General features: G+C 40.8%; 1 protein-coding gene across 5 annotated transcripts in view; it reads right to left on the reverse strand.

Annotated features, from left to right (window-relative positions):
* The window catches only part of GRB10 (growth factor receptor bound protein 10), a 145,647-nt gene that overhangs the window by 35,427 nt on the left and 83,237 nt on the right, over positions 1 to 26,983 (reverse strand). For all 5 annotated transcript variants that reach the window (XM_069004119.1, XM_069004116.1, XM_069004117.1 and 2 more), the window contains 2 exons: positions 22,011 to 22,227; positions 19,171 to 19,312 (listed from right to left, as the gene is read on the reverse strand). In XM_069004119.1, the coding sequence (XP_068860220.1) occupies positions 19,171 to 19,312; positions 22,011 to 22,192 (324 nt within the window). In that variant the 5' untranslated portion in view covers positions 22,193 to 22,227. The remainder of the gene's footprint in view (positions 1 to 19,170; positions 19,313 to 22,010; positions 22,228 to 26,983) is intronic.

Genomic DNA, 26,983 nt, shown 5'->3' on the forward strand with positions numbered 1-26,983 from the left:
TCATTATAGATTGTATTATATGGATTGAAGTCTGCAGCATTTATGCCAACTTCTTTTTAAAAGAAGGTTACATTGCTAAAGCTACAATGAGTAAAGACATTCACCAGGCATACACACAAGTTGCTTTAAAGGACCTGTGGCCACATAGCAGATGAACAGTAATAGCCTCTCCTCTCTTCTCTCGTGTTCTCCCCAGTTCTCAGTGGCCTGATTTGAAGTATCACAAACTGCTCCATCCTTCCTCTCTTGCAGCTCCTCTCTTCAGCCCATTCCTGAAGGTTAACATGTCAGCTCTCTGCACCTCCTGCTGCAGGTCGCAGTGCAGAGATGTGAGCACTGCTTTGTACCAACACCTATTCCAGAGCAGCTCCTCTTACCCTGACACCAAGACCCCCTCCCCACCCAGTCCTTCCGTCGTACTACACACGTCTGTCTCCTTTGCAGGTACATCGTTATCAGTATTCCGCTGCCACTTATCAAACAGATTTCAGTGCAAAGCTGCACGGAACCATATAAACCTCTTTTCACAGCCCTTAAATGTTTTCCATCATCTTCTTTGCCAACTGGTATTCTTTCATTCAATCTTCCCTTGTGACTAGTTGGATAAGCATTTGAGTGATGTTATTTTTAGTGCCTCCAAGGCTGAGGACTTCCCATGAGAACAGATCATCTTCTAAATGCTCTAGTCCAGGTTCTCATAATTTATAAATCAGACGACTGGCTCTTCTATTTTTACTGATATATGACATAAAACAGATATTTAGGTGTACTTTGATTGCCATTGCTCAATTTCAGTACTGGTCATAATCAAATAAGATCCAAACATTCAACATAGAAATCCCTCCCCTAAAGTAAATTTTAATAGAATTCTTACAAGATATTCAAGTGGATTGTGTTGGTAATGCTGGCACATGCCAGGCAAGCACAAACATTACTCTTAGAAACTCGTAGTTATAAATGAATTAACAGGGAGCTTTACCCTGACATAGCACTGTTTCAAGAAATGTTTCAAGATCAACACACAAATGTTTCAAGATCAACACACCTTTAACCGTTCATGGGTTTAGGTTTTTCCTTTCCATTATAAAAGTTTAAGAACAAGAAAAGACTCATATGAGGTTGAGGGATGGAAGGGATATCTGGAGGTCATCTGATCCACCCTGTAACTCAAGCAGGGTCACCTAGAGCCCTTTTTCCGGGACAGCATCCAGGTACCTTGGAATATCTCCAAGAACAGAGATTCTCAACCTCCTGGGCTGTGACTGAGAGCAGGCAGTCACCCTCACAGTTGAAAGTGTTGCCTCATACTCTGAGGGAACATCCTGTATTGCCATTTGTGCCCATTACCTCTGGTCCTACCACCGGGCACCACTGGAAAGAGCCTGGGTCTCTCCTCTTGGCACCTTCCTTCAAGGTAATTATACACATTCAGAAAATGCTCCCAAGCTTTCTCTTCTCCAGGCTGAACAGTCCTAGCTCTGTCTGCCTTTCCTCACAGCACAGATGCTCCAGTCCCTTAATCACCTCTCTAGGCCTTTTTTGGATATTCTCCAGTATGTCCCTGTCTCTCTTGTACTGGGGAGCCCAGAACTGGATCCAGTACTCCACAGGTGGCCTCACCAGTGCTGAATAAACCTCCCTTAACCCACGGGTGATGCTTTGCCTTTGGCAGCCCAGGCTATCATCAGCCTTCTTGGCAGCAAGGGCATATTGTTGGTTCACATTCAACTTGGAGTGCACCAGGATCCCCAGGTCTTTCTCTGCCAAGCTGTTTCCCAGCTGGGTGACTCCCAACATGTAGTGGTGCCTGAGGTTGTTCCTCCAAAGGTGCAGGACTTTACACTTGCCCTTGTTAAACTCCATGAGCTTTCTTGCAGCCCAGTTCTCTCGCCTCTAATCTCTTATACAGATAGTGAAAAGTTATGTAACCACCATGACATTAACTAAAAGCATAAAAAAGTTCTAGTTTGATCATACTTCAGGAACCCTAAATGGATTTCATAGGATTCTTCATCACTATTTTACCAAGCCAAGCCAAAGTGGTTCAAAAATTCCTTTTAAGTTACTGTTACAGTCTGTTTGTCAAAGGCTGATGAACTTAACAGCGGAGGTATAAATCCCAAAGAATTACACAGAATCACCAGGTTGGAAGAGACTTTCAAGATCACCGAGTCCAACCCATGCCCTAACACCACCTCAACTAAACCATAGCACTGAGTGAAGTAGTGTGCCAAAATCAATGTCACGATAAGAAAATGCTTCCTCATATAGAACTAGATAACATAATGCTAGAGATCTGATGCCAAAGCCTGCACGAAAGAAAATGATACTTCTTCATTCAGCATCTGCTTGAGATTATTTTACATGGAAGTCACTGCTGCTCTGAAGCTGTCAAGGCACAGTCAGCTTCCAATTAAGCTATCTTATCTTTGAAGTTGATTGGAAGCAAAGCTTTCTCCTCCCTATAGGAATCCCCCTAAAAGCAGGTAATCTGAGATAATTTCCTAACGTATGTATTCTGTGCTGTCCACCCAATTAAATATTTTACACAAATGCAATCAAAGAGCCTTCTCTCTAATTGAAAAGTTTATGCAACAATTTTCATGAGGATCCCATTAATCATTTAAAATAATTACCTGCATCAAAAAGACAATTATATTCAAATAGCTCACATGCCTAGTTTCTTTGTTTAGTGTAGGCAAATGGGTATGAAAAAAATCCTCAGAGGAAAAGACCAAACATTGGGCGAATCTTTTAAGAGAAGAGACACTCCCTAGAAACCAATTCTGCATGATATTAAGTGGGAAATCTTTTAACACTGGCCTTTCTACTGTAGCTGATCATAGAGAAACCAACCATTTCCAAGACTCAGAAAGGCAATGACAAGGGAGCTGACTCTATATTTTTATGTGCTATAGATAAAAGTCATTACCTACAAGCATGCTTCCTTCTGCCCCTTTCTCCCCTCCCTAAATTATTGTCACGAGGTTAAAGAAATCCACCATGCAGAGATACCCGTAACTTTATCTCTGTCCTGGCATGAATGATAATTTTTTTCTCAAAGGATTTTGATGGCTCTGTATCTATATCATGGATCTTCTTTAGGATTATGCTGAGAAAAATCTGGGTCATTGAAACCTTCTTGAACTGAACCACAGAGAAAATGAAAGAGAATATAAAGGCACTGGTGTCAGGTTTATTAAAGGAAAATGCCTATTCCCAAGCTCATTTTTCCCCCCAGATTGACTGGCAGAAGGTAGATCAACCTTTGGACATCTTTCTTATTCTGAAGTTTCTATTTCCATGAGTGCAAAATTCCATTCCCTTTAAAAATAAAACATTTTTTTAAATGTTGTGCACTTGGCTCACAGACCCAGCTACCTAAGTACAAGTTTAAAAAAGCTAGGCTTAAAGGGCAAAAATACAATTTAGATCAACATGTAACAGAGGACATGTAAACTTCTCAAGATCTTAGGGTCCTGAGCAACATGATAATTTAATAGTCCCTTCTAGACAAAACTTGAATAAATACATTTGAATGCAAACAGTGTTTCTCCCTTCCCTTCCTGCCCCAAACAGTAGCTTGGGTTTGATATGAATCTGAATACTAAGAACTGCTTCCCTTAGTCTCTATGCTTATTGCAGGCTTGTATTTATGTCAACTAGAAGCACTTAAATATCTCCTATACATTTCAAATTTCAAAATCTAATTCTTCCATTCAATTGCCATGTTGAATTTCATAGGCTAAATACATGGTTGTACATGAGAAAACGAATTTATTTTGAAGTGTCCTTTAAAAACATATTGCACTAATAACCGGCAATAATGATTAATATTAGCTATTAATTATTACTTCATTTCTAACTGTGTCAAACCAAATCTGCCAACTTCAGCAAATCTCACTAGTTACCACTCTCCATTCATGTAGAGACAATTCTACACATAAGAAAAACTTTATTGCCTTTTCAAGCTTCAGAAGGTTGGTGGCTTTGGATGGTGACTGATGGTTTCTTACTAGAGAAAAATCTATCTTGCCTTTTCTACAGCGGAGAAGAGTGTCACAACACTTGCTTCTTCCACAATCCCCCCATCTTCCTGCACGAGATTATACATGGTAAAAGTAAAACATTTTGGCTACTTGCAGAGGATTAACAAAAAAATCTTCAGTACTGAAACTATTTTTGGTTCAACTGTTGCTTATACACTCTTCAACATAACAGATAGTGATCAGACCCAAAGTGTAACTTGTAAGAAATAAGTGGGTTTGTGAATTTGTTTCCAGAGTTCTGCAAGTTCTTCTTTCGGTGAACCCATCTGTACACAAAACAACCCAAGTTTGCTTGGCTCACATTAACTGAGGCTTTGGCAACCTGTGCACCCTATGAATTTCACTTTTCAAAGTGTAACAAAATAGCTGGTGCATGAACTTTCTTCAGCTATGCCATGAAAACCCTGTTTAAAGAATAAGTGAAAAGGTACATCCTCTTTGAGCATGATATAGCACACTTCCCTTCCACAGACAGTGCCTCATTAGACCAAATGTTTTAATCCTCTCTGCAGAGATCATTATTTTCCATGTGTACAAACTGGATTAGGCAAATTACCAGGTAGCCTCATTCTGGGGTTCAACATGGGAAGCATCTTGAGATGACAAATTCAGCTTTTTTAGTTAGCTAAAACATCAGAAACAGATCTTAATGGCTTTGATTGTCCATTACAAAGATGATCAGTTGGGAAAGGATCCTCCTTCCTTCTTCACAAACCAACTCAAGTTTGTTGCATTTGGTTTTCTACACAAAACAAGAGCTAAGGGTAGCTTTCCCTAGTACAAAATCAGAAAGAAAATCAGAGGTAAGTTACTTTCTGAAATGGCAGTCCAGTTCCACAACCCTCTTTCTTAGAAACTCCTGCTATTGCCCTCCCCTGTGGTCTTACTGGCTCTTGAAGAAGAGATGTTCCCCCAGCCCAGATTCCCATTTGTTACTATTTTTTTTTTTTCTCAAGAATTGGCATCACTACTGTGTATCAAGTGCCAATGGCTAAAACTATCTGTCTATGAGAGTCTGTATTCCCATCCTAAATCTATAGTCCTCTACTGAAAAGGCTACCTCAAATGTCTGAGCACTGAGAACTGAAGAAGACATTGGCCGTTCAGGCACACAGTCAACAAAAAATTCCCACTTAGAAACAAGGCCCGATTCGGTCCCAATAAAACAGCTCGGTAACTTAGGGGAAGGAAGGGATCTTCATGATCACAGATCACTACCTGGTTTGCATTCCACCTGAACTACACAGAGGTGGCAGTCACCTCAGCTGTCACTAGCCACCTCAGTCAAAGCACATCTCTTCACTGTCATTCAGGTTCCCACTGCACTCAACAGAAGGAGGAAGAGGCGCTTTGTGCAATTTATCATCTTTTATAGTTTTGCTACCCTAGGACAGCATGAAAGCACTTGACAGGTTCTTCCCTATCTCACCATTAACTGGAGACAAGCAACCCAAATACGAGGTGAAGAGGAACAGGGCACACATGAAGGTCCCTTGGTCAAACCATAAGGCTCATCAAGCAAAATACGGAATGCAACAACTTCCCAAAATAGCACTTGCTGTTAAGTTGTTTTTGACAGGAAGCAAGCAGCTACCTGAAGAGGTCTGTGAATAGAAGGACAGTAAAAGGCTGGGACTACCATGTCTGCATCTGACAGCAGGGATCTGACAACCTAAGGGTGATTAAACACAACTCCCTGACAGAGCTTTTAGAAGACTTCTGTACTGAGTTTGAGCCAACTGCTGATTTGACCACTCATGATATGAAGTTGGACACAAAAATGTGAAGATTACCGTCACCAAGAAATCCCAGTATCTTCCTTTGAAGTTAAAGTTTTTTATCTCCACTTCTCCCAAGCTGAGATTCAAAAAAGGGCTCCCTGTAGGTAGGAAAACAACTATGCTGGATATGTTCATTAGTCTACATGCCACTTTCCAGCAGCAAAAAACATGCACAGCAAATAATATGAAAAGCATGGCCATTCCTACTACTTCTTTGTTGTAATAAAGACCTACAAGTTTGTCTGACAGTAATGAATACCCTTTATAATTCAATATGGAATCGATAATCAATACAGGTATTTAATTCCAGATACTGGTAGCTCAGCTACAGCATACAAACCTAATTTGTAACCATGTTATGCAAAATCAAATATGTCCTCCAAAAATACTTTATTATGGTTGTAGTGAAAAAGCAGAATTGCCAAGCACAAAGAAATACTCTTCAACAACCATTCAAAAGATCTGTTAAGTGACTGTAAGAAAACTTGCCTTGCAAAAGTTTTGCACCAACACAATTGGGTTTGTACAAAAAATCATGGAAGAAGTCCTTCCAAACCAGCGTCAGAGTTGTGCATTGACTGCAAGTCTAAGCCAAGCAATCTGAGCTACTATCCAATCAGACTTTAAATACCTTCTCTTCCAACATTTCTAATGTATTTCTTGCACTCAGTGAGACCTTACTGGTTTAAAATTTTATATAAATATTGTGACATAATTTAGGAGGAAAAAATTACTTTCTACTTCTCTACATTTACATATTTTAAAATTAAAAAATGAAGATATTTAACTAATTTCCCTACAATCCATCAGTCCTCATACCTAGATATTGCCACTAAGTTGCACCTAATATGTTCAGAAAAGACACAGCTGTGGTAGAGATGAACTCAATTATGCAGAAAGCAGAGACTGCTCCAAACTCAAAAATGCAGTCATTATGAATCATGTCTGAGACTGTACACATTTTTTATATTATTTTCACTGGAAATTTTATTAGGGTCTCCCCTTTCTTAATGGCTAATATTTGAATGGAGAGCTATTAGTACTTCCAGGCCCCTGGCGTGGGGATGAAATAAGCCCTTTGCATGCACATCATCCTTGAGGATTTTGATAGACAAACACCACAGCTTTACAGCTGCATGTTGCAAGGCTTGGGAAACAGGCAAAGTAGAGAAGTTGATGTGACCATGTTTACAGTGCTGTAAAAGTTATTTCACCATCTTCAGAGCTACTAGATTATTTATTTATTTGAGGGATAAAGGTAACATATAGAAAGCTTCCTATAAAGTTCATTCAGCTCTTTCATTTTAATGATTCTGTGCTGTCGAAGCAGTCTTTCACCTCAAAGCCATTTGGACATCGATGGATGAACTGCTGGAGACACCCAAAGCCAGCACCTGCTGCACAGGCAATTTCTCTCACTGAAAGACTCCATCATGCTCTGTCTCACTTCTTACAGGATTTCCTGCAAATAACTGAAATCCTAAAAGGTTTTTCTGTAACCTCTGAAGATCATCCAAGTGCTATTCCATGGACACAGAGGGCAAGACACAATGAAACCTTAGACACAGCAGCTAGCACAACCTTGGGCAGAGCACGAAGTTAATTTCTTGTTAGCCAGATTGGCTTGAAGTTCCTCTGTATTACTTGAAGTGCTGCAATTAAGTATTGCTCTAAGCTATGCTTAATTAGGCTGCAAGCAAATGCTCATTTGTAACTTGCATGCAGTGTAACATAGAACTGAATGTTCACTGGGAGCAAAGGGAAATTACACTGAAGGTACATTTGCTCAAATATAGCTGGGAGCCTCCTGATTTTCCCCTTCTTATTAATATCCTAGAAAATACTAAAAAATGTGTTACATTGTACAAATGGTTAGAAATAGACAATCTTTATCCCTGTGACTGAATGTGGTGCTCTCGTGGGCTCACAGCTGATAAGCACTTCACTTCCCTTGGAATGACAGCCTCTGTCTGCAGAAGATGAAAGACCCAGGATTAAGATTACCTTTTCCAACTGTGCAGGCAAAACAAAAACAAACCCAGCAACCCAACACCAAAAAAACAACCAAAGGCCCCAATACACTAGGATGCAAATCATGGTGGGTAAGTATGCTCAAAGAAAAACAAAAAGCAAAACCAAAACTTTCACCTAAAGCACTGACTGGATCCATGTTCAGGAGTAAAACCCAGTCTCAGCACCGCTCATAAAGATAACAAAAGAAATAAGTGTTCTTAAATACACTTAGGACCTTTTAAATGCTAGAAATGGAATGACATTAGTTCAAGCGTAGCAATTTTTCAGCAAAACATTATTTGAGTCTGCCTTTTAGAGGATGCTCATTTGACAAAGCTGTAACACAAGAGGCAGGGTTCAGCCTCACTTGGATGAGCTTTACAAAGCTTTAACAAGCTAGTTTGTTAAAGAAAAAAGTTCAAACGTGTCTCAGTTTTTGAGACAAAACTTCAGGAGGAAACACCCTGGAATGAGTGTTCCTCCCCTTTTCCTCCGTCAATGAGACAAATGGGTCACAAGGAGTGAAAGTGGGAAAAAGAAACCAAGCTGTTTATTAACATACAAACAAAACAGGGTAGAACAGGATAAAAAAAAAAAAACAAAACTCAAAATACAACAAATGCCTAGAGAGGGAACAGACCCCCGGGCTCACACCAGCCGGGGCCACCCTGCGGGCTCCCCGGAGCGGTGAGGAGGGAAGGGAGGCAGTGGGGCAAGGGGAAGGAAAGGGAAAAAAGAACAAGAAAAAAGACCAACAGAACCTTTTCCCAGCTCTCTGGAACACAAAGGAAACCCAAAAAGCAGCACAGCGCTCCCGGCGCTCCCTCCCGAGCCCTGCCCAGACCCTGGAGCCCTTGGGCTGAGCCGTTCAACCGCCCCCTCCAGTCCCTGGCTCCGGCCCCGCCCCCGGGTCCCTCTTAAAGGCTGTCTTGGGGTGACTTTATGATGTATCCCATATCGCTGTTCTATGCCCAGAAACTAACTTTGTGCCTTTCTATGCCTTTAAACTGAGCCTGAGGGGAGGGGAGAAAAAACTGAGGAAACTCTCAAAGCAGTCTGCAGTTTCTTTTCAAGGACACAGATAAAACCTCTCTGCGTTCTGCTCTGGCGAGAGAGAGGAGTGGGAGGAAGCACTGCATGCTTTCCAGCCAGCTTTCGGCTACTTTTTTTCCAGAGAGAGACAGAGAGTTGAACTTTTGTTTTCCTGGGACTTTGATTTTTTTCCCTTTTTCTCTGCTGGACTGTTTCAACATCAGAACACATCAGGTGGAGGCCCTGGAGGAGGGCTCACCCTGTCCCAGCTCTAAGGAGGAGGAGAGAGGCTACCTATGGAAGGACTCCGAAATTTTCCCAGGTTTTTCTCAGCAGAGCAAGAGGTTTTCTTATTTAGCATTATTATTCTTTTTCTGTGTGTTTGTTAAATAAATAGTTTTTATCTCTTTCACTTTCCTTCAAGGAAAATTTATTTTTTCCCGAACCTCGTGGGGGAGGGCTGGTTGTAACCTGCCTTCTCTCAGAAGATATATTTCCAAATTTGCCCAAACCGGCACAAAGGCACAGCATCCTTGGGCATTGAGCGGATGGTTAAGGAATGAAGCAGCTTCATAACGTCACCCCAGGACAAAAGGTCAGCCATGGAAAAAAATATATAGAACAAACAGGCACATAACACAGAAAAACACATGGAGAATATCAAACACAAGGTTTTACCTGCATGACTAGATGATGTTATTCCCATGACATTAGCTTTCTTTTCTTTGCCTCATGAAGAGGAGGATGATCCTTATATATTTACTGTCTATTTCTTTTCAAGCTGTCCCATAAATCCATTATAAGGTATGTGACAGTACTGCAAGCAATCTTTTGATTTTCTCCTATACACAATCACATATATGTATGTGTGTGTGTGTGTATATACTTCAAGCGTTTAACGTAACACTACTCTGGAGTTTGTGACAACTTAGTAAAAAGCATCCATAAACTGAAGCACAACAGGCATTTTTCAATGCTAAAACTGTGAACTTGATACCTGATGCTTATCAAAGATCCCATCTACAGATTGTTCAACAGAACCGAGTACTTGGTGGATGGGAATTGCTGAAAACATCTGTAAAGCTACTTACAAGCTCTAGAAACACTGTGGCTGTCTTGCTTTCAGTGGGTTTTAGTAACCAAAAGGAAAAATAAGTGTAACTGGCAACAATGTGACAAGCAAGTTACTTCAGAGTAATTAGCTGCTCTTAAAGTTTGAAGATGAGGACATGCTCACAAATGACTCATCGCAGCCTGAGGGCAACTTGTCTGTAAAATTAAATCCAGGTGTTTTACTATGCAGACACTGTTATTTAGCTTAGAATACTCTTTTCATTAATGTTTTGCACCTCTTTTTTTCTCTGCAGTTTTTTTTAAGCAATGTTTGTTCCTTATGAATGGCTTTTTCCTATTCTTACCACCTATTCTGGCAAGGATGGTAGGGAAATATGATTTTTAAAGGTGAACATAAAAGGTGAGAGGAGGAACACGAGCACGGTCAGCACACGGTGAGGCAGCCAGCCTTCCCCAGTGACTGTCGGGCACAGACATCAGTCCCAGCAATCAGAGCTGCTTCCTCTGCAGCTCCTGAGTGCGATCCAGCGAGCCCAATGCCTCCTGCAGCAGCGCAGGACATCTGGCAGGCATGTGGCACTGAGCAGGAGATAATGCTCCTATGAAATGTCTGGATGGACAGTGCACACCGTAAACTTTGTGTGTGTGCAGGGTGAAGCAGTGTCCTCATAGTCCATCTCTAAATAACCCCAAAAAACAGAGCAGTTCCTCACTCTGGCCAGAGGAGAGATCTAGGCAGATGAAAGGGGTGGCTGAAAAGACTTGGGTGCTACAAAGTGGCACCTGTTTGGTAAGACACAGAAGCAGCTTTTAAAGGTCTCTCCCACTTTCATCCCCTGCTCCCATAAAAACTTACAGATCAGTGTTTTCTTTACTGTTAATGAAATCTCACTGGAAGTAAGTCTGCTGTGACAAAGTTGCTTTATTCACGTTCCCCAGAAACATCCCATGCTCAACATGGGATCTTGGATCCCGACTTCCAGCTGATAGTCAATCCATTTTGTTTCTGAGTGCTATTCATTTCTCCCTCAGCAACACCAGAAAAACCCAAACACTCCAGGCATGAAGCACAATAGTATTTCCAATTCTGTTGCTTCCTGAAATGCAGCAGGCAAAACCAGCTCCAGTAACCCCAGCAGCAGCAGGGTCTACCGCTGGAGAGAACAAGCAATCCTAATGCCAATGGAGAAACACAAAATATAGCTTCTATGAACCATTGAATGCTTGTGCTTTAGCAAGTCCAGACTAAACTCACTCTTATGTAAATTTTGTAAATGATGTTCAGATTATAGCCAGGCTGCAGCAAAGATTGAAGGTACTTACATTAATTAAACAAAATCACTTTTTAGTACTGCACTCCTGTTAGGAGGAAGAATAATATAATAAGAATTTGATAGCAATAGGAGACTATAAATCAAGAGCAAAGAGAATTGAAACTCATCCCACAATGATTTAATTAACTCAGCGGTATTCCTCCAATACAAAAATGCTATTAAATTCCAACTAACATCTCCCCCTGTTAGGAAATGGAACAAAACTGTATCTGCAAGCTCTGGCACAATGCAAGAACATTCCACTACCAAGACAATGAACCAACTTCCAAGTTCCTTCTTCCCCATGCATCCACACACAAACACCACCTAAGTGAAGATGGACATTTCAAACAGATTTCCACTTTAATTGTGGGCACAGGTCACTGTCCAGGAAATTAAAACAAGTCCAAAGAAGCCTTTTACCTGCTGTGAATGAACAGCATCACTCCTCATACTTAAGCAATGACTGTGCTTATGGGTTGGAAAGGAACAAACTAAACACTGGCTTTGCCTTCCACCCCCAGAAGTAGATGCCAGCAAGCATCTTGATGCTTGGGTGTCTTCCCAGTCCTGCACTCCATATATCCACAGCATCCACCAGGGATCACCAGCAGCTCAGCCACAGGTGCCAGCATAGCTCACCTCAGGAAGGACCTCAGGTGGTCAGCTCACCTACCAGCTGCTGGCAACAACCTGGTGCCACAAGTTCACACAGGATACACAGCAGAGGCTCTTAATTATGACTTGGTGCTTTCTTTCACCGGCCCCACTGGGTAGCAGAGGTCCAAAAAGGCTTCTATCCAAAATGTCTAAAATTGACCTGAACTCACACCTCGAGTCCAGACAGCACAGATGTCACACAGATTCAGTGCAGCTATTCCTACTTTGTTGAATGACTCCTTAAAGGCTATCGGCCTAAAGTTATGACATCTCTGATTCATCTCAACCATTCGTTTTTGGTATAATTACAGTTACTCAATATAGTTCTGGGTTCTTTTTAATTCCCTACTGCACTTATGTTTACACCCAAGCCCATTCCTGCCTGCCGCACTAGGCACAGAGAGAATTAGAATTCCTCTCATGTTATGCTTTCCCATTTTTCACTGCATTCTCAGCCTGATTGCTCCTCAGCTCTGTCAATTCCTGATCAAAGCATAGAACAGCTAAGTTATATTCTTACTCTGCCATTAATAAAATATAGCAAGAGTAACATTGTGCAACAAAATGTGCAAGGGCACACGTAATTAAGATGCACACACCAAAATGTAGAGTGAACACGATAATGCAGTTAATACAGCAAATACTATAGGCTGTTCAGTATTATTACTGTGCAACAGCTTTTTAAAACAACTGCAAGCATTTCTGTGTGGCTGGAGACCCAGTGGGGGTACCAGCACATGTGAAGCAAAGCAAGCTTGGGTCAGGTCGGTTCCATCCTGCCCTGTGAGCCAGACCAGCGTCAGCTGGACAGTGTGTTCCCCCGCTGGTCCTGACCACGCAGCCCTCCTCCCAGCACGCTCCCACACCGCAGCATCACTTCCGGGTAGGGAGCCAAAACGCTCCTGGGAGCTGGGCCAGGTTTGTGTCAGTAGAAACAAAAAAATCCCAACAAATAACACAGTCTTGGGTTTGAGCATGAGGTGCCCCTTCATATTTCCAGTAATTCATGTTGGGACTGTAACTACTGTTTTGGCACCTTCCAAAAGCAAGAACAAAGAGATTCATTTCTTTCTACCACAAAGCTTCTTGCTGTAAGAGGCGTGAGGAAGGAGAAACAGCAGCTTTGCCTCTGTGCTGATCCCAGTCCTCAGCAGGCCACGTGCAGGGCTCCAGCTGGAGAGCCTGCAGACCCACCGGGTGACCAGCACTAACAGCACCGAGGGCTGACGCTCTTTAGCTTAGTGCAGAAGACTCATTTGTCCTCAGATATTCTTCACTCTCTTCTTCAGCAATGAGAAAATGCGACTTTCAGAATGATGTGAACTCACCCCCCACTCTGGTTTCTTCAGGAGTAACAGGACAACATGTTTACATGAGAGAGGAGATAAGATGGCAAGTAATGCAACATCCTTCCTACACTGCCCATCAAATTTAGGTCGTTTAGTTCAGAGAAGTGTTATTTCTCCAAACGAGAGAGGGGCACCCAAAGGCCTGCTTTTATGCAGTTAGATCACAGCCCTGCAGCAGAGGCCTGCTCTTTCCCTATTTTTTCCAAACACAATTGCAACTGCCTTCAAAAAAACCATCTGAGTTAAACATGCTGCAGAGCAATTTATGTATGATTTATTTACTTAGTGTAAGAGCCTTGCTTCAAAGAAAGATTTGAGAGAAACAACATGATGTGTCATGGCAGATACTCACAAAAACTCATGTTTTAAAGTTGGGCCAAAGGGAGTGCCTGGACTTGGACCTAAGGAAATGACCAGATTATATCCAGCTATAGATTTGGCCTGTTTAGAGAAAGTAATGCCCTGTTGACTCACTCAGATGTCAGTATTTATTTTCAAAATGTCTTCTTGCTAAAGATTGTTCCACTGAAGGATCAAGTACAAGATTTGCTGTCACACATTGCAAAATCTGACTGAGTACACAATGCCTGCATTATACAGAAGTTCATATTTTTATACAGCTTCTCTTTAGAAAATCAACATCCTCATCTTCAAAAGAGCCAATATAAAAGTTTTATGGGAAGAAAAATAAAAAATATGTGCATCATAACATGTAATTAGAACAACAAAAACTAAGAAGTCTGTTTACACAAGTTCCCCTGAAGGGTAACTAAATCTGGAAAAAGAATGACATTAATTCATACCCATTTGTGAATTTAATTTGCTAGAAAAGAGTAAATAATTTGGGTACATCAAACTGCTTATTGGAAGCTTGCCTGGGCTGTATAGAGGGGGGATGTGAGAAATTTGCCCTATTTTTACAGTTGAAAGCTTCATTGACTCATACAAGATACTTAAGCCTAATATCCTGTGGCATTGCAGTGACCTACATGTAATTATTGCATGCTTTTTCCAAAATATTTGTACACAACCAGAAATTATAACCTAAGTTACCAACTAGTTCTTAGTTTATACCAGCAACACAAAGATGGACTTCAATTGGCAGTAAGGTAGCTGTCTGATGTTTTTAGCAATCTTTTGGACAAAGATTTGGTCTCGGTTTGGTGTAATTTTCTGGCTTCCATTTTTCGTAGACAAACATATTTATCCTGTTAAGTAAACAACGTTATAAAAACTTTCAGCTGTCCCTTCTGGCCTGCAACCACTGTCCCCCCATAGACAAGGGGTGATCTTGTGTTTGTAGGTGTGCATGACCCTTGCACACAAAAATGTAGGAAAAGGGAGACAGATCAAGTGGTCTTGCAGTGCCACTGGGTGTCACCCAGAGCATGTCCTTCCCGCTCCTGCCTTTTCCTGCCCTCCCTAAGCATGGAAAGTGGGAGCACTCTCAGAGGTCTGCTGAAATTTTGGGCTCTGTGGTGAGGGGCAGATGGGTGATACTTAGAGGACAATGAGGCACATGATGAAAAGGGGAATGTTTGGGATGTACTGATCAGGGAGCTCCTTTCCTGTCAGCCTCCTATCCAAGCTCACAGACAATGCTGCTCTCAGCTCAAGGACTTAAGAGCTCTTTGTCAGCTTCCCCTTGAAGGGTCATGCTTTCTCCAAGCACAAGACATGTGCACTGTCTCACTCATCACACCAGCAGCTTAAGGAGCTACTGACTCAACAGCACAACCAGTTGGTGCTTTTCATCCAGGTGCTCACCAGCTGGTTGGCTACATTACTAAAACTTGATCTCTGCCAATTTTTACAGACCTGTGTGCTGTTCACTATCAACAGGTCAGCATCTAACATTCTTCACTGTAAAACTAAGCTCAAAGTGGGCCATTTCCACGTGCACACCTGTGATAAAGGATCATAGCACTGAACCCCAAAGAGGCATGCATCTCTTTAATTACAAGTATTTTGGAATGTCTATCACCAGGTTTCTTTGGTCACACAACCGTATTAGCACAGATGCTGCCACTGTGGAGGTTGTTCAGTGCAGGATAGCCTTTGAAATGTAACCTAAAGGTTCAAAGCTATTTCTCTTCCAAGTCTTTTACTACTAAATTATGTGCCAATTTCTCAACCTACGTGTGCTCAGAAAAAAATTACCCACAAGACCCACAAGTAACTCACAAGTAACCCACAAGATTAGATCGTTTTCTAAAGCAAAGATTACCCAATGTTAAAAAAAAACCCCAACCCGTAACAAATCTGAAATGATTTCAATAAGCCTAACACTCCAGCTTTACCTTCCAGATTGCTTCTCCCATTAAATGACTATCTCATTTGCCTACACACAATTCTAGTTTTGTGCTAGTATTGCAGACCTGTTATTTCCCACTGTTCTCTGTCTTCTGGGGAGCAGCTGCATTACACTGCTGCAGCCATCAGCTTTAAAAGCAGTATTCAGTGCCTGACTGGCAGCAGAGTTAGAGGTGTATACTGCTTCCTGCTGTGGTGAAATTAGTACCATTACCCAACAGATCTTTTAAAAATATTTTTTTTAAAAAATGAAATTATTGCACTTTTCTGAGTAAAATAAAGAAAATGCTTCATCACCATAAGAAGACAGAAAAAAAGAACCTACCACAAAAAAGTAAGAAAGGTTTATTACAGCTATTTTTCACTGTTTTACTGTTTTTACCTTTCTTTGCTGAGCCAAGAGTATGAAACAAATGCAGAGCAGTGCATAAAGCAATGCTGTGAACTGCTTGTTAAAAAAAGCAGTGGCAACTGCATGAAAAAAATAAGGAAGAGACTGAGAAGCAACAAGAAAATTGTATCTCAGGCTCCAGCAACAGAATAAAACTTTGCCTATGAGAAAAGACAATATCCATTTTTTCAGCCACAGATATAATTCCAGCTTTCTGACCAGAAAGCTCCTGTACTCACTCTTTCATTCACACATGCATCCTTTTCCTGTGGGGAACAAGATACATTTCCTATGGGGAAAAAGTAAAACTTTTACTAAAACTTGAATAGAGCTGGCATTTCTTTAGGCCCAAGGCTTGGCGATATGACATGAGACTTTTCTATGTTTAACAAGACTGGATCTTTAAATTCCTCTTGCATAACCACTACTAGGTTTTATCATTGCAGAGTTGTATTTTACAATTATTAAAAAATAACACTGAGGCGTTCCAGGAGGAATAATACTAACATTTCCTTTCTTATGAAGTCATCAGACACTCCAGCTTCCCAGTGACCCCTCCACTGTTTCACATGGTCAGCAAACAAAATACTTCTTTCTGAAATCCCCAAAGGCTACATTACCCTGAGACCCTCTCAAGCACCACAAGCACGAGCTGACCAAAGTCAGCACTTCCTCCACACCATGCGTGTGCCGTGACGCCTTGTGTGACCAGAGCTGCAGCACTGCTGGCTGGAACTGCTAGTTGCTTATTTACCTGTAAATGCTCAAGAAGCACCAAAGGAATTCACTAAGGCCTCAGATATCCCATGTAATCAGAATGGCTCATTCTCATATCCAATTTTAATCTTTGTTTACAATTTGCAAGCAGAGAACCTGAAATTAGGCATCTTGGTGTTTTAACTCGGTTAGCGTTTAACATTGTATTTATATTTGTCTTAAAGCACACTATTTTCATTAACTGCCAAGTATTCAAACTTGCTATTGCAGTCCTTTAACTAAGCTCATCACTCGTTTTATTAATCAGCAGTTTGTATCGCATAGACAGACATTTATCTCAGCCAGAGCATGTCCTAAAATAATTTACTCAAATTCCCAAACTCTATATTTTTTAATGGTTGAAGCTGGAAAGATGTATAACATTTCTTAAGTTACTAATTTTTTTTTACTCATGATATTTAGCAGACTCCAGTGAGACTATTTTGTTATCCAACGACGCTCCATGTTTAAAATTGAGGTAGCTTTCTTTCTTCGTGAAGAAACCAAACTTACTCTCTTTTGCCCATTAATACTTTAAAGCTAGAAGGTTTTTTTTCAGTTCTGTTCCTCTAATCCTTCATTAAAGAGGAGAAAATACCTTGTTGGAGAGGAAAAGAACACTTTCCTATCCTTCCCTCACCCCAAGCCAGTGTTTCTTAACTGCCTCCAATGAATTGATATATTGATATGCTGAAATGAACAGTGTATTTTTATCTACAAAACAAACTCCTATTGCCCAACATGCTTTACCCCCTCAGATTGTACCCTAAAAGGTTTTGCCACTATAATGGATTTTCTTTGATTAAAAAACTCAGCAGCAAGCATTTCTATACAATAAAAACAATTTCATTTTAGGCTTTCAAAACATTTGTCAAAATTTTTCATTTTAAAGTAAGGTAGAATAATTTTTTTTTTTAAATTGTAAGGTAAAATTTGGGAAAAGATCTATTTTGCCTTTTTAGACATCTTCTTACGTACATTAAAAGACTGGTTATTTTTATATTCATCTGCTGTTAAACCCCAAGTTTCTAAATTCCATCAAAAATTGACTCACAGATCATTTAGGGCTCCTTAAGGTTTTACAGAGCTAAGTTTAAGGTGGCTTGGTTAATTTTAATGAAACATAGAGCTAAAAGGCAAAGAAACACTGAACCCAGGGAATATTTGAAGAGGTAAACACAGGTTCATCAGAAACTAAAGTTTGTTTCAGAAAGACAGCTATGCTGCTGTCCTGCTGGCAAGTGCCAGGAGGCAAAATTGCCCCTGGTTTTATCTTCCCAGAGTCACATCAACACTGCCTTGGCAAAACAGCCTCTCTGCTTAGCCAGTACCTGGGTCTCTGACAGGGCCCTGTGCTAAATTCCCAACAGGATGGCTCAATTTTTTCCCAGGGCATTATTTCGTTACCTGTCTGTCTTGCCTGTGTAAGAAATACAGTAAAACCAGTGGAGATGCACTGTGTCTTTCAGGAAAGCAGGCAGCTGTTTACGGCACTGTAACACAACACAGAACATGCGAGGGCACACATTTGGGTCTACTGCTTGTAGCTGAACAGGCCCACCCAAGCCCTTTATCTCTCAGAGAGGATGTAGGAGCTAATTACAAACTAATTGAGCAGTGACACAGAACTTCTCAATATTTTTGGGTACTCAAGAACAGAATTGTTGTAAGCCAACAGTCAGTTAGAGTAACCCATCTTTTCATTCCCATGCAAGTCAGCACAGTTTACAAAAAAAATGTTTTCAAGCCCAGCTTTAGTCTTCAAGTGTGCTTGAGGAATGATACAAAACAAGATGATTGTTTCTTATAGAGTGGAGTAGGACAGAGAAGAAAAACTGCTGTGTCACTGAGGTTACTGCTCTGCACCACATGAGAACTCAGTCTGTGCTATCTTAGCTGCCAAGAACACAGACAATGACTCCACCAGCTTAACCCTCCTCTTAAATCCCGTTACAAAGAGCTGTACCTAGTTACAAGCTCTAAGAACACCTTTGCTTCTTGAACAGCTTCATGAAAAACAGCAAATAAAGCACCACCACGTCTCTAAAGAACTCAACTGCTCAGCGTTTTTGTGGCACCTAGAATGTGCAGTATAAAAGGCACAGATCCTCATCCAACTCGAATTAACTTGACTTCTGAATTAGTAAGTCTTTATGTGGAATAACAAAATCTGAAGGACATTAAGCATTACTGCTTCATTCACAACATGCATTTATCTGAAAGAGGCTTACTTCATTTTTACACCTCTTTCTTACAAACCTTTTAAAAAAAGTCTGAAGCCTATTTGAAGATACTCTCTCGGCCAGTGCTGCCCTACTCACGGACAAAGACTACAAGAGTTTTTACTTATCTGGAAGCTTTCTTTCTGCCTTCAACATGAAGTAGTCTGCTGCTGGTTTGCACGCGAATGGATGACCCAAAGCTTCATCCCATACTCACATGCTTACTAGCAGGTTGACTCTGAGGTAAAGATCCAGGGGCCAGCACTGGAGAGCTCGCAGGGCTACAAAGTTCTGGGAAGGGATTTGGGATGGCCGGCAAAGATGATGTTCTGAATTGCTGTTCTTCTTCTTGAAGACGCCTATAAACACAGAAGCACTAGGCATTAAGAGGAGCAAACTGGCATCACTAGACCTGGATCTCCTGCCCCAGCGTTTTGATAATGACACTAAAGACAAGGAATCAAACCCACTCTTTTTCTAGGCAACTACTATACAGTTACAGCAACTGCTAGCACAAAGTAGGTAATTGCATGTGAAAAATGACCAGTCAGGCATCTTTCCTTGTTTTGTTGCTCATAATTTGATTACTTGGGTGAGTAACTGAGGTAACTGTGCAAATAAAATAAACAGAAATATCTATCTGCACTCACTGTTGTAAGCACTAGATTACAAGCTTAAGCTCTGTGTGCCAGAAAGTCAGAAAAGCTCTTCCAAACCAGTGTGAAAGAGGAGAAAACAATGGCAGTCACTCAGAGCCAAATTCCAAGTGGATTTGAAAACAAATGTGTACCCCACTGTAAAGTTCTCTAAGCTGAGACTTAAACCAATATTGTCACCTCATTATAATACCAGATTCTATCTCCAAGCAACTCAGCATTTCCTGGAGAAATGAAAATGCAAAGACGCGGCCCCAGCAATAAGCTGGAATTACACCCTCCCACCTCACGCCCGTTGTACAGTTACTGCTCAGACGAGTTTGTGTCTGCCAAAATAAGACTCATGAGTCTACATACAACAGAGTTTCAAGTTCCAGTTTATAATACACCTGCACTGCCCACACCAACAAAAGAAAAACCAAAACCTACCAGAAAAGCTATTCATGACCGCACAGATGGCTTTTGGTTTCCCTGATGCCAGGGCATCACCACTGAAGATGCACCAGCTGACTGCAGCAGGCTGCCCTTCAATGCCTAAGCAGAAGGCACCATCTAGTGGCAATGATCAAAGTTTCCAAATCAACTAACTCCTGGATTTGAAAGGCAAATCATTAAAAACTCGGTTTGCTCTCATTTTTCTGCACACCTTCAACAAGCAGAGCCTCCTTAACAGAGCTGCCTGGAAGACAGCCCCCCGGCAGCACGTCCTACTCTGGGTACTCTCACTGTCTTTGCCTCTACCAGAACCTGGGGGATGACAAAATTTACCAGCTGTGAAATCTGCTCCACAGGTAACTTTGTCCTGCAATTCACCTGCCTTGGCGTTCCATGAATGAGTCTTACAGATCTGGGCGGGTGCAATAAATAACAGGTTCCAACCATAACTATGAACTATGCCAACAACTACTTGACCTGCTTCATTTTTTTTTTTTTTGTGGTCCCCATGTGTGCAGTTCCCTACAGAAAAGGGTAAGAGGACAGTATAAGATTTCTTCAGATCAGTAGACATGTCATATCTGTGCAATAGTGCACTGTACTGCAAGTTTTTGACTGACCTCCACTGTAAGTGGAACCACAGACTCACTACAATTAGAAAGGTGTGGTTTCCTGAAGCTGGGAATTCTCTGTGCTGTGCTCTGCTGCACCTGTACTGCTGCCAGTGCATCACTGACTTCATAACACATAAACCCTTATGCTCCTAGGAGACCACAGTCAATCACTCTGTTCTGGTGGCAAACAAGAAGGGTCCAGATAACCCTGAAAAGAAGTTTCACCATTATCTTCTTTGATGATAAACTCAGGATGTTCTTGTGTGCATGGAAGAACAGATTTCAGAAAGGCAGAGTGTTCTCAAAATAAGAGTTGCTAAGTTTTTAAGTACCAAAAATAATTTAAGTATTTTGACTGAGATATTTACAAAACATCAACAGCTATAGTACTCCAGAGAGTACATTTTCTAGTACAGCCCTATTCGAGGTGAACTATGAAATACCTGTAGAACTGATGGCATTATCAGCTTCGTTGCACTGCATACTTCCCATTCAAATAGAAAAGCTGCCTGTCTTAAGTATACCATTTCTATAGGTAATACATCAGTGTAAAGAATTAGAAGCCACCCCTTCCACATCTGGGATTTTTCTTATATTATTACTTTTCACTTATTTTAGAGAAGACATTGTTAATTAGCAGGAAAGAAATTAATTTACTACTCATGCCGACAGGAGGTCCTTTCCTTTTGCTGCCTAGAAAGGTTTTAAGAACCTCTACATCACCTACATACTCTCCCATCACCATCAGGAGTTTTCCACTTGAAGCCTGAATTCCAGTCCTCAGCCTTACAACACGGAGACAACTTCAACAATTCTTTCTTTTTTTGGTAATGATTTAGTGCACTCAAGTGAGAGAGTTGAAAGTGCTCTGGGAAGAACACATATAACTAAGATGTACTCCTTTTTTTTGTTGGTCTTAAACCATTCAGGAAACCTCCACAAAGAGAGAGGTACTTTCTGTATATCAAAAGCAGCTGAGTGCACCCTCATCTACCTGCACGATCTCTTATGTTTAATAAAACCTATAAGCTGTCAGTAGACACCAGATTTGAGAGCACTGGTTTTGACAGTTTGGAAAAAAATCCAAATATGGATATAGTTTCTGCCACTTGCTACCAATGATACACTTCTACAAATCAGCTACTGCAGATATGTCAAACCTCGACTAAAAGAAAGGTGAGAATACGGGGAAATATTATGCCCTTCACCTACTTAGTACATTTTTCTATGCAAAAGTCTAGTCTGACACTACTAAGTTCCTTACCAAAGTGGATCTCCTATTTGAAAATGTAGTTCTTCTGAAGCCAGTTCATGACACCTTACGGAAAAGGAGGCGAGTGCCTTGTCCCTACCTGACTGCCATGATGCGCACTGGCTGGGAGCGCTGCACCTTCTGCCTCGGGGACATGGGCTGCAGGGTGCTGGACCCCGAGGCTGGCAGCTGGCTGCGGTTCAGCTGACCATTCTGGAGGAGCGGAGTGGTTTCCGACTGCATGCTGCACGTAGAGTATAAGCTTTCAAACGAGGAATTCATGTCATTTACCAAAGCTTCCAGGTCCACATCATCATCTGAAAGACACAATAAAGGCAGTGTAACACACCTGGAAGTCCCAGGCAAAGGAAATGTGGCAAGAGCAAAGACTAAGTTTCAGTAAAATTATCACATTATTTAACTCTGTTTTTACAGTGCAAATTATTATTGCAGAAATAATTTATTTATTTTAGAGCAGAAAACCACAGCTAGTAAGAGCCAGCAATGGACATTTATTTTGTCTTCCTTGGTGAAAAGCTACGGACACAGAATAAATGTTACAGTATTTACTATATATATGTGTGTGTGTGTGTGTGTGTATTGAACCAGAATTTGGTGGGATTTTTAATAATGACAATGTTAATGTGAAGCAGCACTTCACTTACTGATAAACTGACATCCATTTCCAAAGCATATCACTTACAAATACCTCAGTTTGCCTTGTCAGTGTATCAAGTTCAGATCTCCCAACACTGTAATAAACACTTTGCAAGCCCAAATAATTTAGAAGAAAAAAAACCTAAGACAGTGCTGCTGTGCTGGAAGACATCATTATACAAGTGATCGTTATATCTTGCTAAAAATCCTACCATATTTTTGTGATATGGTATTTTGAAGGGCAGTCCAAGGACTTTAATATAAGAAGATCTATTTGTATCCTTGCTCTTGCAGTGTGATAGATAGACCTCTACCTTGAAGAGTACAAAGTAAATCAACCAGGGATGTGGTGTGGTTGGCTGAAGGAACATCAGTTCCTAAAAAGGGCACCAACCTTGCTACATATGCCACCTTACCTCACTGTAAATAAGTAACTTGTGCTCAATCATTCCTCCTTAACAATCATAAATTCTCTGCAAGACAAGAGAACTCTGCAAGCCCTTTGCACTAACCACTTTCTGAACTCCTCTTGCAGAACACTGTAATTACTCCCTAGCCACAAGTTACATCACTCCCTATCAGGAGTTCAGCAGGCTGATGAACACACACATCGATATCTGCCTCTGGTTACAGCACAGCCACTGCCTGAACAGCTACTCCTGACCAAACAGAGCTTTGTGCAGCCAAAAATGTGCCCTTATTTTCCATCTGTATCAATTGGCCTGGCAAAATATACCATTGCTGCCTGCAAACTTTCTGTCTCACAAAACTCTTCATGACAGGGATGGAAAGTAGAGCCAAGTGATGGAGCTGGCAAACACACAGTGCTACGCATCTTAAACATACTGTATTTTCCAATATCCATTCTTTTACCATGTTTTCTAGGTAAATGAACCATCAGAAGCAGTTATCCAGCTTGCAACCAACTGCAATATTTTTTTTTTTAGATACCATAAATGATTTTGTACAAATATCACGTTTCTTGAGGATATAATCTAAAACAGCATCACTCAATTTCTGTCCACCAACAATATGCCTTGATAACCATAATGAGATCTGGACATGGCATTCACGTGGCAATTGCATTGGGATGCTGATGACCTCAGTTCTTGGCACTGGGTGAACAAAAGATCTGCTCAGAATTAAACAGGTGCTGGTCATGCCCCTACACCTGAGCTCTGTTTAGTGACCTGAAATACCATGTTTCTCACTGAAAGTCAGTAGGCTCTTTGCTAAAAAGCAACAGCCACTTAACCTTCACTTGAAATGTACTCAAGAGGATTTCAAGGTTTGAACACATGTCAAAAAAAAAGAAAGAAAAAAACCCCCACATCACCCCACAAACAGGTTTCTTCCTTTCATTTCTTTACGGTAAGTTACCTTCATTTTTGTATTTAACAGCTAATACACTACTACTAAGACTCACCTTCACTAGGCTACACCATCTCCTCTGTATGTCAGCTAGTTCATGCATTTTCAACAATCTAAGCTTTGCTTTGCTTGGACAAAGTCTACAATAATTTTCCTGCTATTTTTAGTGATCTTGAGACAGAGCTGCAATTTAAATTTCATTCCATCCTCCAGATTCTTATCCTATTTGGAGAGGACATATCGAAAACACTTCTTGAGCAATCACAAGGGAACCACAGGAGTAGGAGTATAAAGAGGGAGAGGCCAAATTACAAGGCTTTTAAATTTTATCATTAATCTGAAGTACTAGAAGACTGAGCTGTAGGGTGTCAGATGGCTGTCAAGTAAAAAGCTTAGGGGGTGGATGTAGGAGACATAAAGGACAGACCCTGACCACAGAGTCAGGGAGTCAATTACAGCAACTAACAGCAATTGTTTAGCATGGTGAAAAGCAGAAAGGGAAGAAAGTTGAGGCATATATTCAGTGGAAGTCCATATGGCTTGGTCCCTGAGGGTGCTAATTTATTAACAATTTAGACAAAGCTATTAGCGTGCAAGATCATTAAGTTTTCAGGTGATTGTAACACAGGAGGAATGATTAAAAGTCATCTCAAGCTATCCCTGAATAATCAAATAGTTGCAAAGGTGTCCTATGTACCCTAATATGCATAAAATGAGGCACTTCATGCAAAACACTAAGCAAAACAAGTACATAGTTTAAAGCATTGAATTACCATTAGCAGGCTTTTAAGTATATCAATTACACACCTAAATTCAATTTCTAACAGGGCAGGCACTGACAAGGTGCATAAAGAGTTCTCCTAATAATATGCTGCACTGAAGTCCAGAATCTGGTTTCACTCCTCTGTCAGCTCCTTTTCTCTGCAGGTGCAGCACTGTTAATAGTAGCCCTCAGCCTTGCCATAAACCTCTTGCAGGAGCAAAAGATTCTTAAGATCCTTAAGCTTTTTGAAGACAAAGCCTACAATCTTGAATTCATACAGTTTCATCTCTATGCAATGGCACTTACTACTAAATACCATTATGTTTTGGAGATTTCAGCATGATGCAATAGGAAACCTCGCTGCTGTAGCCTACACCTCGGAAGTGCCAGCAGATGTCTCAGCCTGCCAAGTAATCCAGTATGTTACTGTGATGGCTCTCCACAGAGCTTAATTAAAGTCAAACAAGCCCTCCACAGGGTTTCTAACTGTTCCAGCCATCTGCAGGTACACTGTTCAGAAGGGTATTTCATATATAGTGCGATCCTTCAAAGTATCTTTCTCTACCAACCAGTGAGATCCAGCCTCCATCAAGACAATCCTAATCAGAAAAAAAAAATGTTGACAAAGCTGACTTTGAGAAGGCTAGCTGGTTAACAGCAAAATTTGCAAATTTTGCTGGACTTTGAGTCAGCACAGCACCATGCTGGTCCTCAAAGTATGCACACACAAATTTTGTGACTAACCTGAAAGAATCTAGCAGGCAGAGTTGCAGGTAGCTGAGGAGCCTCTAGCTCCCCAATCATCTTGCATACATGCAACTTCTAGGGATACAAAAGGGTATTTTCCTTAATCTGTATTGAATTCTGCCATAAGATCAAGGAGTATGAACATTCAAGTGGACATTCAAGGTCTACTCTTGCACTTCAGCTGAACAGCACAGAGGCTACTTATCACTTTCATGCACAAACATGCAAACAGCCCTTAGCTTTTGACTGACATTTTTAAAGGAGAACACTTGCAAAACCTAGCTCTGACATACTTCTGGTGGTGGACAGGGTACTGGCAGTTTTGCAGACTCTTCTGCGAGCAGTGTTCTTTCCCAAACGAGAACCAAAGTGCACACGCTAGCAGTTGTCTGAACTTCACTTTTTTTCTTTGCCCACGACTTGTTAAACTTTGGCTTTGTTCAGAAACCAGATCCACTGGATGTTGCAAGTAATATGTTTGGTAAAGGAAATCATGATTTCAATTACAAGAAAAGATTTAAAAGTTCAATTCAAGGAAAGAGGAAAACTTTGTTACAAAACTATACTAAACTAGTGAGCTAAGCTATCACGTTCCACTAGAACAAAGCACCTTGAATACATTTTTAATGTTTTTGAGCATAACATAAGAGGGATGATAACCCCTAAATTAGGCCTGAGCAAACTTTAATCTGTGCATAACCATGTCCCACTTGCCTTTCTGCTTCTAGCCCTTCTCAATCCCCTAGATCCTCATTTATTTACTTATTTTGGTAGTTGTTGGCCTTGACATGTTAAGCTCAGCTAACAAGACTAAGCAGGATCCCACTTATTCTGAAGCAACATAAAGCTGAAATGATCCCTGCTCATCTTCTGTGCCAGCCTCCCAAAGAAAGCAGGTATTTTCACAGCTGTCAAAGGGTTCATTGCATTGCAGAAATTCTATTTATTGAAAAAAGATGAACATGGAAAGAATCTCAGCTTTGGACTACAGACCAGGATGCATTTCATGTCTCTAAATGACAGTTCAGCAAATACCCTTTCCTTTTACATATGGTCCACTGTTCATATGTGGGAACACCATGAAAAATATCACAGGACCTAAATAAGTTGTGATTTAAGAGGCTTGTAAAAACTTTTTGGTTTAAAAAATAAATAATTTCCTTCTCATTTGCTCATTTTTGAATTTAATCACCCAGCATTATCCCTCGCATCAGGTCTGAGAGATAATTGATGCACGAGCTACTAGGAATTCAGTAGAAGATTTATAAAAAGATTATAGCACTTTTTTGTCACCATGGAATTAAGTCTCATACTATATGAAGCCTAACAGCACATATATAAACAAAGGTTTGATACAGTAAGGCAGCTGTTGATTGATCTCCTATTCCTATTTGATAAGCTAACATGAGCAATCAGTTCCCCAAAACGAGTTTCAGAGCAGCACATTCAAGAGCCATCTTGACAAAACAAAAAAGTTAAGATACAACTAATATAAGATTTATTGAAGTTAGCTGAGTAGAGGATGGCATCCAAGT

The sequence above is a fragment of the Aphelocoma coerulescens genome, chromosome 2 (assembly GCF_041296385.1).
Source record: "Aphelocoma coerulescens isolate FSJ_1873_10779 chromosome 2, UR_Acoe_1.0, whole genome shotgun sequence".
NCBI lineage: Eukaryota > Metazoa > Chordata > Aves > Passeriformes > Corvidae > Aphelocoma > Aphelocoma coerulescens.